An 18,440-nucleotide genomic window follows, 5' to 3' on the forward strand; every position below is an offset into this window, starting at 1 on the left:
CTGTGATACTCTCTCATACAGGCCCCAAAGCAATAGGACCGAGCAACCAGGAACCGAAACCATAAGCCGAACAGGCCTTTCCTCTTCTCGAGTTAACTATCTGAGATACTTTTGTTAAAGGTACACAAAAATGACTAAATTCATCATTCACATAGTTATCCTCGAGCCTGATTATCAGAGCAGAAATATCTGTGGGACACAATCCAGACAATCAGGCCATGGTGGAATGTGGGCAAAGTAGCTCAACTTCCTATCGTGGCATAGAAAAAAAATAAGCAATCCTGTGTCGAGAGAGGCAGGGAAAGTCTTATGTCTGAGATGAGAGCAGGGAACCAAGTTGAGCCCAAGGACATTCCATAGCAAAAGTTGTATGAAAAGAAGGCAAAGCACAGAGCTGGGCACAGTGGTACCCAACCCATCACCCCTGTATTGGAAGATGAAAGCAAGAGGATCGGAAGTTCAAGGTCAGCCTTGGCTACATAATGAGTTTGAGTCCAGTGTGAGCTACAATAAGACATGTCTCAAAGATTTTCTTCTGTTTTCAAAAAATAGTAGAAAATCACAAGGTAGCTTTTCCCTAGCACTTGGGAGGCTGGGGCAGGAGAATTGTTGTAAGCTTAGGGTAAACCTGAGCTACACAGATGACTTCCAGGTCAGTCTAAATTACAGAAACATCTCACCACTGAATAATAAAGTCAGACATATACATGGGGGGGGGGCAAGAAACAATAAATAGAACCACAGTGAAGTTTCCATGTAAGTCAAGGTTAGTCAGACGCATACCTCCATGCCCAACCTCACCCTTACCCCAGGCCACAATATCCTCGGGATGTGTGTGTGTGTGTGTGTGTGTGTGTGTGTGTGTGTGTGTGTGATATTTAGATTTCAGATCCTCCCATGAAATGAGAAGTCAGACTGAGTTGTAGTTAGAAATGAAAATCTTATCTCTGGTCACAAGCTCCGGTGAACCTACATGCTTTCTACTGCATAGATATGTATTTGCAGCCGTTATCTGCTGAATGGCTGTACATGCCAGGCTTTATGCTAGGAACAAATCCATTCAGTGAATCCAGTGAGTGGATGAAGAGGAACTGTGGAAAATGCCTTGAGAGGCAAGTTCTGTGCGGTGACTAGAGATAAATGAGCAGAGACCTTACACCACAGGTGAGACAGGGAAGCAGAAAACAAGAAGGTCAGAGAGCAACCTGGGAAGAAGGTGACATCTGGGGTGTGAATAGATGCTGGTGACTTAGCTGGAGAACACAGAAGAGGAAAATATTCTAGGCCATTTGGAAATGTTCTCAAAGACATCTGGAGGGGACATGTCCCACACCGTGCCCTGTGCACACACAGTAGCAATGGTGGGAGAAGGGTGGCAGCACTAGACCTGGAGAGTAAGGGGCACCCTGAGAGAAGTGATCAGCATGACTCCTGGCATTGGGGTTTGACAGCCCAGTGAGCAGTGACTCTGTGACAAGTTAAAAACAATAGGAGGAGAAATGATTTACAAGAGCCTGAAGTTGGTGGCCTTCTTTTCTTGTTTAATTAATTGGCTTATTTATGTATTTATTTATTTTTAACTTATGTAGATTAAGGGTCTCATGATACATATAAGTTGAAATTGAAATATCTCAGCAAGTCGAACATACCTGGAGCTCGGGGCTGGTCTAGGAAAAGTTGGAATCGCCAGTACATGATGGTTAGATTACCATGGGAGCGGGTGCCATCCAAACAAATGTGTCATAAGAAGAAAACAATTAAAAGTGGCAGTGTCGCTGTTTAAAATGCCTGGTGGTAGGTGGGCACGCAGATCATGCTGCGAGAGATAAGAAAGGGTAGCCTGAAAGGAAGACAAGCAAGCCAGGCGAGGAGTGGAGCTGAAGGCAAGAGAAGTGAAGGCGCTCACTACGGCCCAGAGACAGAGAGACAAGGCGGTGGTGGATGTGCAAGGGCATCCATCAGTGACATCACAGAGATCCTCTGTGAGAAATGACGGGAGTATAAATCAGGTGCTGTGCGCTGTGCGCGGTGACTGGCGGACATGGACGCAGAGACTGCTCCTTCAAAGCAAGGTGGCTGGGCGTTGGGGGAGGGCAAAGCTCTGAGGCTGATCCAGTGAATGAACAGGGAAACAGAGCAAGCAGAAGGCCCAAGTTAGGAACTCAACACAGGAATTGCCCTCCGGTGAAGCTTCATTCTCCACCTGTGGCTGACTCATGGGTATTTGGAAAAGTTAACCTCATATCACGAACCTTGAGAACACAGCCCCTCACAGCACGTTCGCATTCCATAGTCACTGGTGCTTTGCTGTGATGGTTGTTTGTTTTAACACTGGGTTCTTGTTGCTCAGACTAACCTTGAACTTCCTATGCAATGAGGATGACCCTGAACCCCTGACCCTCTTGCCTCTACCTCTCACATATGGGATCTGGTGAAGATCTAACCACATCCCATTTTATTTTCTAATGTCATACCACAATAACACAAATATAACAAATAATTCTCTAAAATAGTCACGATTTTCTTTACTTTCATACTGGTTTACTAAACGTATTACCTTACAATCTCAGACCTCATGCTCATGAATTCACATGGTTAGCCTGGAGAATGTCCCCACAGCCTAAGACGCTATAAGAGAGCAAGTGTTTCTAAGGCACATAGAATTCGTGTTAGTAATTTGGTTTAACACAAAAAGCTGCATTCCTCAAACACTATTAAAGACAGGACTTGGCATGCAGATACAGCTGAGCATGCCTGCAGCTAACCGTCACTGAACACGGGGACCCCAATGAAGGTGCTAGAGAAAGGACTGAAGGACCTGAAAGGGGTTGCATCCCCATGGAAAGAACAGCATTATCAACCAACTAAAGCCTCCACAACTCCCATGGACTAAAACACCAACCATTGAGCACACATGGTGAGACCCATGGCTCCAATTGCATGTGCAGCTGAAGATAGCAGTGTCTGGCATCAATGTGAAAAGAGGCCCTTGGTCCAGTGAGAAGATGTTTTCCCAATGTAGGGGGATGCTAAGGCACTGAGTTGGAGAGGGTGACTGGGAGAGGGTGCACCTTCGTGAAGACAAGTGGAGGAGAGGGTGATGGAAGGGGAAAGGGGGATAACATTTGAATGTAAATATAGATAGTAGCCAATTAAAAAATAAAACAGGACTTGGGTTGCACATATAAGCTAAGTTTCTTCCTGTTGGCTTTGGTTCAATGACAGCTTTGGGCATTTAACTTGTGTTTTGTTATACATGGGTGGTAAAATAAACCAACGCTGCAATGGCTTCGTGCCTGTGCCCTCTAAGCAGATAGTCTGCTTAATTAGCTCAACGCTACCACTGAAAAATTCATATGATATAGTGAAATAGATGGTTCACAAAAATTTTGCCCAATGTCCTTTGTTCACTGTGCTATGCCCCACAATAAAGATATCAAGTTAATCCAAGATCTTATCACAATTAGAAACATTTAGCAATGCCAACGGGATAAAGGTTAGTAACTCAGACATAGATCTTCTAACCATTTACTCTAGAGTCCGGAGGTTTCCTGCCTGAGTATTCCTTTGGAGTGTAGGAAACGTCCATGCTATGAAAGCACACTGCCTCCACACCCCAACATGAGGCCCTAAAGCAGGAAAACGTGAGCTTTGCTGAAGATAATTAACGATATAAATTAAGGACAATCTGAGAGCTGAAGAAATGGCTCAGCAGTTAATAGTGCATACCTCTCTCACAGAGTTCAGTTCCCAACACCCACATTGGGTAGCCCACAGTCAACTGTAACTCTAGTTCTAGGGGACTCAATGCCGTCTGATCTCCTCAACACCTGTGCGCATGCTCACATATTAAACACAATTAAAAGCAAAAGTGTGTCTCCAAACTAAAGAAAATCTATTGCTAAACAGTAATATGTCTTCAAGTTATGTGTACCGTAATCTTTTGAGATTTTATGGGTCATATACCCAATGGGTGGCGTTGCCTATGATAAGAAACACCTGTCAATGGAACCTCAACCTATCTGCCACGAGTAACTACCTAGCCCATTGTAGAACTCAATGTTTGTTCCATAAAATAATAATGTCATAAAAACAATTTTCAGGGAAACCCAGCCAGATAGATTTGCATTATCAGTTCTGAACTCAGCAGATTCTGAGCTGTCTCAAGTCATTCAGTTCCATGCTGTATCACACAACTAGTTTTGGCAAGTGACAATACTGTCATATAGAGATAGAAGCCCCAGTTTCCCTCTGAGGTCATCATGTAATATAGGTCACTTGCACACACCTTTGATGACTTCTGTTCCTTCTGAGAAATAAAATGTTGATTGCCAGTTCTCAGCTGTAAATCTGTCAGGTAGGAGTGAACCCCTGTCAGATAAGCTAGAAAGGGGCGTGGAAGCCAGGTCAGGATGTGGGACTAGAGGGACTAGAGAGAAAACCAAGATTCCAGAGGTCAGTTATTTGCCCAAGGTCAAAGAGTAGATAGTCAGAAAGCTAAACTGGAAGCCATTCATGATAATTAAATAGATCGTGGCATTTGTGCAATTGCATAATACATCAGACTCAGAACGAAAAAACGTGTGAGCGTGGTGAATCCCAGCTCTGGTAGGTGCCTCTTGTTTAAGTTCCCCAGAAATCCCTTCACCAAATACCTACCTTCAGAGACGAGAACCTGAGATCACCATAACTCAAACTAGAACTGAGGTCGTTAAATTTTCATACGCAAAACACTTGTAAAGAGCACTAAACAATTGCAGGTAGTTTTTGGAATTGTGTGGCTTAATGGTGCCTCTGGGCTTTTACTCCCAAAAAGTATATATTTGCTTACTTACTTACTTACTTACTTACATATTTTCCTGATAATAAAGGTGTGGCCATCCTACTCAAAGCAATCTACAAATTCAAAGCAATCTCCATAAAAGTTTCAACACAATTCTTTATAAATCTTGAAAGGACAATTTTCAAATCCATATGGAAACACACACACATAAACACATACATATAACCCACCTTCAACAACAACAACAACAACGAGAACCAAAAAAAAAAACAAAAAAACAAAAAACAGGATAGTAAAACAAGATTGAGTGATAAAAGAACTTCCAGGGGTATCACATGAACCAGCACATCTATTGGTGACTGATTTTTGACAAAGCAGCCAAAAATACACATAGGAAAAAAGACAGCATCTTTAAAAATAGTGCTGGTCTAACTGAATGTCTATGTAGCATACAAATAAATCAATTTTATCATCCTGCACAAAACTCCAGACCAAGTGGATCAAAGACCTCAACATAAAACCAGACACATTGAATCTGATGGACAAGAAAATGGGGAAATAGTCTTCAACTGGTGGTATAGGAGAAGGCTTTCTGAACAGGACACATTAGCATAGGCACTAAGATCAATAATTAATAAATGAGACTCATTAAACTAAAAGCTTATTAAAGAAAGGATACTGTCATCTAGACAATGTGACAGCCTGCAGGACAGAAAAAATATAATCGCCAACTCTACATCTGATAGAGAATTAATAGCCAAAATATATAAAGAACTCAAGAAACTAAATATTTTTTAAAAACTAAATAATCCAGTTTATAAATGAGGCCTGGGTCTAAACAAAAACTTCTCAATAGAAGTAATTCAAATGGCACAGAAACAAAGAAATGTTCAGCATCCTGAGCCATCAGAGATGTGCAAAACAAAACTACTTACATTTGTCAGAATGGCTAAGATCAATAATATAAGTGATAGCTCATGTTGGCAAGGATGCGGAATGAGGGGAACATTCATCCATTGCTGGTAGGATTGCAAACTTGTTCAGCCAATATGGAAATCAGCATTACAGTTCCTTAGAAAAATGGTCATCGAGCTACCTTAAGATTCAGCTATACTACTCATGGGCTTATATACCCAAAGAATGCTATCCTGCAGCAAAGACACTTGCTCGACCATGTTCACTGCTGCTCTGTTCACAACAGCCAGAAACACCCTGTATGTCCCTCAATTGAAAAACAGATAAATACAATGTGGTACATTTACACGATGGATTATTACTTGGCTGTTTTTTAAAAATGGCATCATGAAATTTGCAGGAAAATGGATGAAACTAGAAAAAAAAAACATCCTGAGTGAGTTAACATAGACCCAAAAGGATAAATATGGTATGTATTTGCTTATATGGATATTAGCCATTAAGTAAATCATAACCAAGCTGCAATCTATAAACCCAAAAAAAGTAGGAATAGAGAGGAAGGGACTAGGGGTAACACATGTATTTTCCTAAGAGAGGGAAACATAATAGATATTTTATGGTGGACTGTGGCAGGGGACAAGAATGGAGGAATTGGGTGGGGAGGGGAAGGGTAGATGGAGAGGAAATACAGGGAGAAAAAGCTAGAATTGAGGGTCATGTGAAAGGTGATATGAAAACCTAGTGCAGTGGAAACCTCCTTAAATATATGAAGTCAGTACTAATGAAGCCTCCAAATAATGAGGAAGATGGAGTCCCAGATGGCCATCTCTTGTCACCAAATGAAGCTTCCAGTACTAGGACTAGGTTACATCCAATCGCGTTGTTGTCCCATGAAAATCCCCAAACAACACAAGTTACTGTCAAGAGAATAGATTGCTATCCACAAACTGACAGCAAGGCCCCATTGCTGAAGATAACTCCCAAACAAGTCATGGAAACACGTATGTTGAGATGGTCCCTACATAGTTCTCGTGTCAGGACAGGAAAGTATTCTGCCATTTACCAAAGAAGAAAGGTAAACACCAACTCTGCCACAAACCCTTTGACCTACAGCGATGTCCTACCTGCAAAATAGACTACAGCAGTAGTGGCACAAAGCTTGTGAAAGTAACCAACCAATGTCTGATCTGACTTAAGGCCCACCCCACAAGATGGAAACCGCTCCTGCCACTGCTTGACTGACCAAGAAACAGAGGCTAGATAGAGCAGAGACCCAAGGTAAAAACCAAAAAAAAAAAGGAGTGATACTTCCTGCTGCAGCAGACGGAAACAAATACAGAGAGCCAGACATCAGAGGTGGGAGGCTGGGGGGGAGACAGACAGACAGACAGACCCGGGAACACCCAGCTCTAAATGTGATGTCTCCATCGAATACTCCTCAGATCTCAGGAAACCCTTCAGAAGAGGGCACATTCAGAGTGTAAGAGCCATTGTGGATGCAGGCTACCAGGAGAAAAAGGTTCTTCAAATCAACTGAGCAGTGCTTATATAAACTCACAGGACCACCACAGGCCTGCACCTCTGCAAATACATTATAGCTTTCAGTTTAGCACCTTTTATGGGTCTTCTGCATGAGGAGCCCTCAGATTCTTGTGCTTTTTCTTAGGCCTTTTCCCTCCTGTTTGTGTGCCCTGCTCAACTTCAATATGATGGGTTTTGTTCTCATCATAATTTATTTTGTTATGTTTTAAAAAAGGAAATTATGGTTAAAATTAAAGCTCGGACAATACTTAATTGTGCACAGGCCTTGAGGGACAATTGCAGTTGATTTTTAAAACTGTGTGGTTTAATGATGACTCTGGGCTTTTACTTCCAATAAGTATGTCTTTATTTTTGGTCTAGGATAATGATGGAGTGGTCTAATAGCTAGCTCGTTTGTGCCTAGATATGGAGATCAGGTCTTAAATCTGGTTAGCCGAAGGGATTGGGTTTTGAAGTTGGAAAGAATTTCTCATCAAATTGACCATGAGACTCAGAATAAGAGAAGGATTATTGCCCTGGAAAGATGTCCAGAGTAAGGTTGTGAACTGTATTTTGAGCACTGGCATTGTTCGAATCTCAGTTGCACGTCCTAGCTGCTATGAACCAAAACAATCAAAATATAGGCTAACAGTGTTGAAGCAATAGACACACCCTAGCTTAGAGGAGCTGGAGGCACTTGGGTTCCCAGACTTTTCTCTAAACTATAACCTTAGCGCATTTCATGCCTTTTTTGTTGCCAAATTAATATTATTCAAACGGAACTAGCCATGTAGCCCCCCATTGAATCCTACTGAATCCCTCTGATGCTTGGTCTCAAAATACTGCTCAGATAATGCGGCCACACAAAATGCTTAGAGGAGAATTACATCAACCTGGAGTCAAACTCTGGCTTCACCATTTACTGGCTATGCCACCTTGAATGGGGTGTAAACAACTCAAACAGCATGCTATCTGAAGCAATGTGTAAGAAATAACTGTCAGAACATGGTGGGAGTCACGTGCTGAGAGTGAGGGTCATGAAGAAGAGGGGAGAAGACATAATCAAGAGCCGCGTCACCTGTCTTTTTATACCAGGGCACATGGGTCTTCAATAGCAGGGAGTGCCCTGTGCTGTGACTTGGAAAGTCCAGAAGACACAATATCAACCCTCCCTATGAGGCTCTAACATAGGCCTTATAGTTCTTTAAAGGAATAGTGATAATAATTAAGAAATGTGCCTGATATTAGAGGGGTCTATTTCTTGGGAGAAAATGTAAGTTAAATATAATATGCCACAGGCCATTAAGATGATACAATAATATCTGCATTTCTGGTTTTTTATGTAACAACCCTAAGATCATTGAAAAACATGAAGCATTAAGGTATGTGCACACTGGAGTGCGCACATGCGCATGCACACACACACACATTCATGTATGTTTATGGGTTAAGATATTTTCTTCTTAGTTCTTCCAGCTCTTTAGACTTATATAGCCAGCTTAAATTCTGGAACCTTCGGTTACCTATAGAATCACTTCCCTGCCCTCAAGCCTCATTTTTCTCACACACAATCAAAGGCAAGGATAATCATCGGAAACTCTGTCCAGAGTCATGAGGAAACACGCTGAAAATTGTTCAATCTCTGTTCTAGGATAGGAAGAACTAAATCACTCTTCTATTCTAAACCTATCAAAGAACAAAGAATCTTTGAAGTGGTCCCGTTTTATGTGTCCTTTAAGTAGCTGCCAAGTGTGGGGAAGTGCCACGTGCATCTTACTTGATGCAGCAAATTCCACAGATCTCCACTGCCTATGAAACTTACGGTGCCAAGGTCAATGATGAAGCAGTCACCCTTGTTGAAGCTCTGCCAGCTGAGGGGAACTTCCGTGGCTCTGACCACTCTCCGACCCTTCACGTGCAGAAGCCTTTTCGCTGTCAGGTCGTTGGTGAGGACATGGTTTAGTCCAGAAGCCACACCTCCAGCCTGGCCATGGAAGTAAAACAGAACACAAAACCGAGAAAGAGGTGAGTCAGCTACCCAGACACAAGGCACAAGCTGCAAGGCAAGAATGAACAAGATAAATACACCACCACCTCAGCACAGGAGGAAAGGGAACTGAGGAATGAGAATTATTGGCAAAAATCAACAGGTGAGTCCGCTATTCTTTTTCCCCTCATCATAAAAATTCAATATAAAATTTAAAGTATTTCCCAAGATGCCTCAGTGAGGACTGCCCTGCTGCATAAAAAAGAAAAGTCAATATTGATTCATCACCCATATGTTTCCCAGATGACTCATGTCAGACAAATGGTCGGCAAGAAAGCAACAGGAGGCTGGAAAAATTAGAGATGAGGAACCTCGACTACAGTAGTTCATAGCAGGTGCCCAACCTCCCCATTGTCACTCACTGAAAAGAGGACCCCTAACATTTCCACTGTCACAGAGCAGAGAGAACCCAACCTTCCCACTGTCACAGAGCAGAGAAGAAAATGGGGGATAGGCTGTTCTTATGAAGGGTACAAAATAAATCAGGGCTAAGTATTAAGTATTTTTACCTTAAGTGAAGCATTATACAGAATCTTTATTCTATATACCCGAGCACAACAAAGCAAAGAGCACTGAGTGAGTTTCCAAAGAAAAGCTGTGACTGACGCCCACTATATCTTCTGTGGTGCTACAATCATCTCTTTTTCTAAGTAAAATAGGAACTGTGTCTGTTCTCTTAATCAGCATTTAGATGATTTTGACAAACTTGTTGATGACAGCCTCTGTCAAAATAAACTGCTTCCCAGGTACCTCCTTCATCATATCTTTGTCCTGACATGCAAATCACTTCTTTAGGTCGAGAGAAGCAGAGAGTAGTGGTTACCAGCTTCACCCCCGGAGTGAGACGGTCACTTCTATTAGAGACTGGTTGAAAGTGACACAGACTCTGTCTTGCTTTATTCATCTGAACAGAGTGGTAACCATGGCAAATGCACCAACTGGGGTTGGTACATTTGTTTGTACTAACTGAGGTCATGTGTATGCCGTGATTAGCATTAGCTATAAACTGGTAAGTAAAAGTGGGTGGAAGGGCATCACATGGTCACCTAGGCCATTCTCAGTGACTAGTTACCTCTGAAGCCGCTCATCCTAGCGAGCTGTTGCTCCTGCAACTATTCACGCCAGCACTGCGCTGCTTGTTAGAGAGTCAACTGGTCTCAGTGATCTATAGAACCTCCATTTACAAAAATCCCCTTTTTGAAAAATGCTGATTTGTGGCAGCATAAATATTGATAGTTATAAGATAATCATCCAACGACTACATAGTTACTGTTTATTTATTATGTCCACTTTTGCATATGTATCCAAGAATGTGGTTCCCAAGATCCTGTTAATAGACAAGTTCATTCTGCGCATGTGGTATATTAGAATTTTATTGTTTACCTTAATGCTTAATCCCCATGCAATACCTGTACAGGAGAACTGTGTAAACTCCACTGCACACTCCGGAAAACCAAGGGTTTTCAAAAGCTTATGTACTTCCCTGAGGCAAGCCAGTCATCTGTGCATGAAGTGGTTACTAACAAGGTGACTTTACCTCACTTGCTTTGAACAATGTAAGCCTAAAGTTCTTCAAACTTGGCTTCACCGATGTGAAGAAAACACCAGGATCTTTTGACACAAACCAGAGGACCTCGTGGGAACTCAATAAAAGAAGAGGTAGCAGTCCCATGTTTGAAGTGGTCTACCTCCTTGTGTGAAATAATGATTTCAAGGAATAGACAAAACCTCATGGTTCTTTCGCTCTGATCTCATGGTATTGCAAATATTCAGCCAAGGATGTAATAAGATAAAAAGAGACATAGCCTGAAATTTTTTGGTCATCATATGGGAAGTTGGTTGGTTGGTTAATTGGCTTGCTGGCTGGTTAGTTTTTGTTTGTTCTCAACTTTGATAGAATGTGACTGTATAGCTCACACTATGGCCTTGAACCCACGATCCTGCTGCCTCAACCTCCCAAATATTGGGAATGTATGTATGCACCCCCAAGCCTGACTTACATTTGCCATTTTAAAGGACAAATTAGAATATAATCAGAAATTCTATTTAGCTCTAACATCTTAGGGTCACAGCAGTGTACCTGAGGCATATGCCTTCCTCCAGAAGACTCGCCTCTGGGGTATCTGGCCTTCCTCCCTCCATGTTTTAACTGAATATGTGGACAGGGAGGTGAGGGGTAGGAAAGGCTGATCGAGCTATAAAACTCACTGGGAGAATTAGGGTGAGGGACAAGGTCTAGCCTTTACTGTGCATTGACTACAGAGGCCTGTTTAACTATTAACACATACACTTATTTATTATAAAGGAGCTGAGATGTATCTCAGTTGGTAGAGTTCAGCATGTGGAAATCTCTGGGCTCTATCTCAAATACAGCTTGAACCAGGTATGGCTACACACACCTATAAAACCAGCTCCTGGGAGGTAGAGAAAGAAGGATCCAGCGTGGAGGGTCATCTCCAACTACATAGTGAGTTTGAGGCTAGTAGCATAAGGCTACAAGAGTGTCTGAAAGAATTGCCACTGTAAATAAATTATGCTATAATAATTCACATCATACCATACATTCTGAAACTGGGTTTCATTTACTGAGTACCTTGTATGTCTGACAAATATGAGAATAAATCACACACATACACACCAAACCTGTTCTAAGACAAACAAACAGCAACAAAAACAAACAAACAAAAAAAAATCCTATGGTGTCCATGAAGCTATAATCCATGAAGACATGAAATGTAGATGATCAGAAAGAGAAACTGGTTGAAAATGTCACCATGGAAAGCTTACCTTGTACTTCAGACCACCTTTGAAATAGCCCACAAAGTCAGTCGACTCATAGCCTTGAAGCTCTCTGCTCTGCACGGGCTTGCCACCCAAATAGTCATCCATCTGGACCGTGAAGATGGCCGCTGCTGTGCTCTCATCCTGGGAACATTCCTTTCCTGAAACCAACACAGGCTGTCAGCTACTTGGGGACAAACAATGGGGAAGAAGAGCTGATGACAAGGACACCAACCAGAAGCTCTCTTTTCTTTTTACTTATTCATTTATACATTTAATAAAAGTATAATCATACCACTTCCACCTTTCCCTTCCTTTCTCAAATTGATAAATAGGTCTATATGCATATATATGCATATATGCTAAAAGAATTTGAACATGTAAATATGTGTATGCATATATGTGGGATGTACAAATATACTGATACAACCTACTGAGTCCAGTTTTGTGTGCCTATGGTTTCAGGGGTGACCCCTTCGTACTGAGTAACCAGTTAGGGAGCTCATCCCTAGCAGAGGCTAATTCTCCTGCCGGCCAAACACGGCAATGTCCATGGACATTTTAACATGGAGAAGCTTTTTTTTTTCAGTCATGTTCCAGGACAGGAGTCTGAGCTGAAGAATCCCTCATCAAAAGCGACTCATTGTTTGTCTCAGAACCATATGTTCTCCATGTTCCTGCTTTTTCCAATTTCTTTTGAAATGTTTAAAAGAAACACCGCCGTGCAGCTCTGCTTGTGGAAGAATCAATGTATGCTAGCCAGGCTGAGGCTGAGGCGAGCCCTCATCTCGTGTAGCCAATAAGATCCTGCCTGGAAAATGTTTTGGCAGTGCCTTACCATGCTGCAGCCTTACAGTGTGCCAGTGAGGGATGCAAACTCTGAGAGCCACAATAAAAAACAGCATCATTTTTTTAAGATAGAAAAGTAAATAAAATGTCAACTGTCCCCTGCCTTTGAGGCTGGTCCCCATTTCCCTATCCCCTTCCCCTTATGTTAAATAATCACTGACAGCAGGGCAGTAACGGCGCTAAGGTGCTAAGGTGTTGACGTCTCTTAAACGCTGTGTTTCTGATAGAATCTAAGACATTATACAATTAATGTTCACAGTTATGAAATAAAATCTACCCAGGCAGAAGTCGACTCCTGAGCATCAGTGTGTATGGTTTATGTGATGTTTAGAACTAAGACAGGCTTGAGGAAGGCTCACAGTTCATTTTTTTTTTAATTACAACCAGGAGCCTTCAAAACCCTCACTACATCTGAGCTGCGCAAAAAAAAAAAAAAAAATTATAATTGCTAATAATGCAAATTCCACCACATTTATACTACTCCTACCATAGGCCACATGGCTCTAGCACTTTACGTGAGTGACATTGCCCCAGGAAACAGACCTGTTTTGTACTATGGTACTGTGGAGGTCATGGACACCAGGAGAGGCTGAGTAATTCTTGAGGTTATAAAAGACTTTCAGAACAAGTTTATAGAACTCTAAAGGGCAAGCTCTTAGGAAGGAGAACACTCGTGGGTTTTTTAATTACTTATATGCTTGTCTGTGTGTCCTGGGAGCCAGAAGAAGGCACTGGATTCTCTGAGTTGAAGTTTCAGGCAGTGTGAGCCACCCAGTGTGAATGCTGGGAACAGAATTCATGTCCTCTGCAAGAATAGTAAGCGCCCCAATCCACGGGACCACCTCTCCAGCCCCACATGAATTTGTTACAATTCTTACTAGTAGTAAATTCTTAGGTGATCACAATATGTATCTTTTCCCTAATGAGCCATAAGTTTAGAAGCAGTAACAGTATCTCCCTGAATAATGTCAACTGGAATTTATCAAAACTGAGTACAGGAAACCAGTTACCTAGACTAGGAAAATACTCAAATTCCTGCACAGCTTCCCTTCCCTGTTCACAGATGACCCTATGCAGCAAAGCTCTTCTAAAACAAAATTTCAGTAGCCAGAACATTACTTGATACTGTAACAGTTTTGTAAACTTTCTATGGCCAAATGTATTTGGACATCTAATTCTGCAATCTGAGAGGCTGCTTTCATTATTCTTCGCCTATTTTCTCAACTCTCATAATAGCAGATCTTGACGTCAATTGCATACAAAGATGCTTTAAGAGAGACTTTTAAGTCAAGATTGGTATCAAAGATATTAAAGATGATCTCTTTGGCAGAAACGTTGTTATCTGACAAGTTCACACATGACTCTTTCGAGGCAGGGATGAATGGTAGGCATGAAGTTAATGAATGAGATGGAAATAAATTAATTAGGTCGTGCTCTCATCTGCCGGTACTTATGTTCCATGCTGGGCCAGAGAATAGCAGAATAAACAAGCCAAGGCCTTTGCCTGCAAAAGTTCAAAAGACTTAATGAATCCAATATAAACCCTTTTAATGTGTTGAACTGAGTGAAAGTCTACTGAGTCATGATGAAATTCTAGCATGTAATCAAAAATGTCTATGTATGAATGCTGCATCCCACCTCATTGGATTTCCCATGTGATTTGTGTTTGTGACATCATCCCTTGCTCTCCTAAACTAGCTCCTCTGATGCCCGTTACGACAGGCTGTGCTGCTGCTTTATCTTCTGGTACTCGGTGTCACACTTGCATGTGGGATGCGAACCTCCTAAAACTAAGAGACCGGGTGGCTTTATAAACAAAGCACAGACTTAAAGAGCGGCCCCACAAATAGACTTATCTAGTGCTTGTTCCTGATCTTAAAACCACATTCCCACAGTAGGAAGAGAAGTGAGTGACCATCCGCACCATGGTGAGCAGCATCTACTGAAAACACATAAAAGCCGGTGGCACTTCTGTGGCACTTGGGTGTGGCTCCGTATTGTACACTGCTGCAGTACAAGGGAGCACAGACGTTTGCAAGGAAGCACAGCTGGGCTCCCCAAAGAGACACAGTTCATTCTTGGTGTTACCGGTGCCCCATTAATGTGTCTTTGTGAAGTTACTTCTGTGCAGTTTTACCACGTGTTAAATCACATGTCTGCCTTCAGAATCCAGATACTGAAGACCTCTGGTGCCTAAAAGGCCCTCATGTTGTGGTTTTTTTTTTTTTTTTTTAATTTTTTTCCTACATTTATTTACTTAGTCTAGACAAAGGCATGTTCATATGGAGATCAGAGAACAACATTCAGGAGTTTCTTCTCTCCTTCCACCATGTAAAATCCAGGGACAAAACTTGGCTAATCAGACTCAGCTTTGGCAGAAAGCTCCTTTACACGTTGAGCCGTCTTGTTGGCACGGTGGTCAGTTCCTTGGTATTGTCACTAGCCTTCTGTATAATATGAGAGCTTTATATTGTATATTATGTGTTATATATTATAATCTAGTCCCTTGGTATCCCAGTGCCCTGTGTAAACACACACACACACACACACACACACACACGCTATGACATAAATGAATGTTGTTTTAAAATAGATTGAAATAACATCTAAAGCTATCGAGGAAAGGCTGAGGGAAGGTGTTTATAATATAGGTTGGAGGTGCAATAGCTCCTTTAAACCAACCGCCCTCACTCAGACTGAATGCTGTGAGGAACCAGAGGCAAAGGCAGATGCAGTTTAACTGCTAGGTACAAAGCCTCAATGACCTCTTACTTCCCCTACACGAACTGACATAGAATGTGACCACAGTTATCTGAGATATGCCCTGTTGTCACGGAAACATTGAGTGGACAGGCCTAAAAGGAAGACTGCCTGCTGGTCCCCTCATCTTAGTCCTGACCCACTCCCATTTTGCCTGCTCCCTCCTGTGGGTCCTTCCCCTCATCTGAACACCGTGTGCCTCTCTTGTGCAGCCTCTCTTCAACCCTGAACCTTTGAGTCTTCCTCTTTGAACTTGCTTCAACCATTCTCTCTAACTAATCCTCGTGAGCTCTTCCCTGTTCTGATCTCAGAATAAACCTTTTCAGATAAAATTTCCCTTGCCTGAAGAACCGAAGTAGCAAAGACTGCTGGGAAACCCTGAAGGTGTCCTGACTCCTCTTCTGCTGCTGGTTATGCGTTGGCACAGGAACTTCCCCCAATAACCCCCATTCCCTGTCCATATGGCTACTTGTACCACAGAGCCTATAAGTCTTTCTTGTCACTAATCACATTCTATGTGCTTTATCTTTTTTGTTTGTTTGTTTGGCTTATTGCTTCTTGGGGGTGATAAATTCTCTGGAAAGTTTTATAAACTATCTTAAGTGACTTACAACCTCCTGAGCATCTTGAAAGGTTATAGATAAATTAGATTATAATTAATATACTATTAACTTCAAGGGGTTTCCAGATCATAGGCTGTTTCTGCCCAGATCACATCCTATTATAATTGTGAAATTGGTTTTCACTAAGTAGAAAATTAAGTATAAATGAGCCAGGCACTCAGGATCTGGAAGAAGGGGGAGAAAGAAAGAGAGGCAAATTTGGGCTACACTTAAGTTCCAGAGAGTTCTGGGCCATCCTGACTATAAGGCCCTGTCTCTCTAAACCTGGCAAAGCACCATGCTTAAGGAGCCCGACTGGATAAAGAGAAATGTGCTGAATCAAACAATTAGTCTTCTTTGAGCAGTCTTCTAATGAAGCCAAATATAGCTGCTGTTAACAAGTAAGCTGACTTTTCACCCATTTAAACTCACCCAACTGACACTTCTGACACTAATCTATTGTAGACCCCACTTTCAGTGTGGGAATGCTGTTCTACCTAGGGTCACTATTCTAAGACTAGAGCATATATTACTAGGTCGTTTGTATTATGACTGGAGTAGATTACAAGGGGGAGGGAAAACAGCGATAGGCACTCAATCACCCCAAGCAAGCACCCAGCTCTGTCATTAAAGACACTGCCTTTCTCTGTGTGTTTCTTGCCTCCGATGCCTGCTCCCCGTGACTTTGAAAGTTTAGGAAATCACTCCTAGATGTTTTTACTTGTTTCCTAAATTTTTCAGATGTTAGAAATTAAAATAAAATGGTGGCATTCAAAGCTCGTGGTTTTGAGTGATTTCCCTCCGGGGAGCTCAAAAAATAAATATACTGAAAGAAACACTGGCCTAAGGAGGGAAGCTTAGCCTGAATAGAAGGCTCAGATAATCCACACGTTGTCAGACGGGGTGTGCCTACTGGCACAAGACCTCACAGAGAAAGGTTCAACATTCAAGGTGTTTACGGGTAAAAGTAGAAGGTGTAGAAAGTAGAACACACCGCCAGTGTCCTCCTGAAAGCCTGGCACCAAAGCAGCTCAAAATAATAAACCGCTGAAAGAGCTGTTCTGGTCCACACTGTGTCCTTGTTTTAAAAGATGAATAATAAATGAATAATTTGAAACAAAGCAACCTACCTAAAGAAGTACACTAGCCAGTTAGGGCAATTAAAAAAAACAAAAAACAAAAAACAAAAAAGTATCTGTATCTTTTCCCAAACACGCAAGCACTGTTGTGCGGAGATAATCTTGGTTTGGGGCTTAGACGAGTAATCACGGGGGTGGGGGGAATCTAAGCTGGAGCCCCAAAGCCACAAAAACAAATAAATAAAAGTTTGGAGCTGGGCGGGGGGTGGAGTTTTCTCTCCAGCTGCAGCAGATATCCACAAACAAGCTGGATTTCATCTCCACTCTGAAAACCAGGACTGAACTTGCTGGAGGGTACTCAGGAGTTGGCCAGCGCCCCGGAACACACTGGGGTTTGAAGCTAAAGTGGAAAACCCGGAGGAATGAATGGTTTGATCAAGGCTGGTGAGTCCTTGGATGACTCACATCTCCGGAGTTTGCAGCTCGCCATGAGCTGGCCTGGGGCTAGGAGAGGGTGCTGGCTGAGTGTCACCTAGCCCACGCCCAGGTGACGACCGCGTACCAGACCCTGGATCCACCGCTGCCCTGTACTGCTCACTGCTTACCCAGCCAGAAGTGCAGGCGGTAGGAGAAGCCCCTGCTCGACTTGGTGGTGTGCAGAACCAGGTAGGCGTCTCCGACGTAAAAGTCACCATGAGCACCCTGGGGCACCGGTACTAGTTCCAGCTTCTCGACCCTCCACACCTGCAGCCCCGCCTGCTGGCCTGCGCGCGCGAACTCGGGGTGCTGCAGCTCCTGAGCCATGGTGTCGCGATGCTGGCAGAGCCGAGGACCAGAACCGCGCCCTGAGCCCAAGGAAGAGCGGGTTGACAGCGAACCTGCTCTCCCGGCTTTTATGCGGCTCGCCTGAAGCGGAGGCGGGGCGGGGAGGGAAGCCAATAGCCACGCCCGACCCCAGGAGGGAACCTGCATCTCCATTTGGACCCGGCTGACCAAAACTCGAGGAAATACCTCCCTCCTAAAACAAATAAGTAAATAAATAAATATTATAAGAGATATTTTGCCTGGCAACAGATGGATTCTGCTCGCAACAACCAGGCCGG

At 42.7% G+C, this 18,440-nt stretch overlaps 1 protein-coding gene across 2 annotated transcripts in view; it reads right to left on the reverse strand.

Annotated features, from left to right (window-relative positions):
• SCIN (scinderin) overlaps positions 1 to 18,141 on the reverse strand; it is a gene marked incomplete at both ends in the record, with an annotated part of 68,836 nt that extends 50,695 nt beyond the window's left edge. For both annotated transcript variants that reach the window (XM_080910033.1, XM_080910032.1), the window contains 3 exons: positions 9,042 to 9,203; positions 12,054 to 12,208; positions 17,943 to 18,141. In XM_080910033.1, the coding sequence (XP_080766159.1) occupies positions 9,042 to 9,203; positions 12,054 to 12,208; positions 17,943 to 18,141 (516 nt within the window). The remainder of the gene's footprint in view (positions 1 to 9,041; positions 9,204 to 12,053; positions 12,209 to 17,942) is intronic.
• Positions 18,142 to 18,440: the final 299 nt, after the last annotated feature.

This window comes from Micromys minutus, assembly GCF_963924665.1.
Source record: "Micromys minutus genome assembly, chromosome: 1".
Lineage (NCBI taxonomy): Eukaryota > Metazoa > Chordata > Mammalia > Rodentia > Muridae > Micromys > Micromys minutus.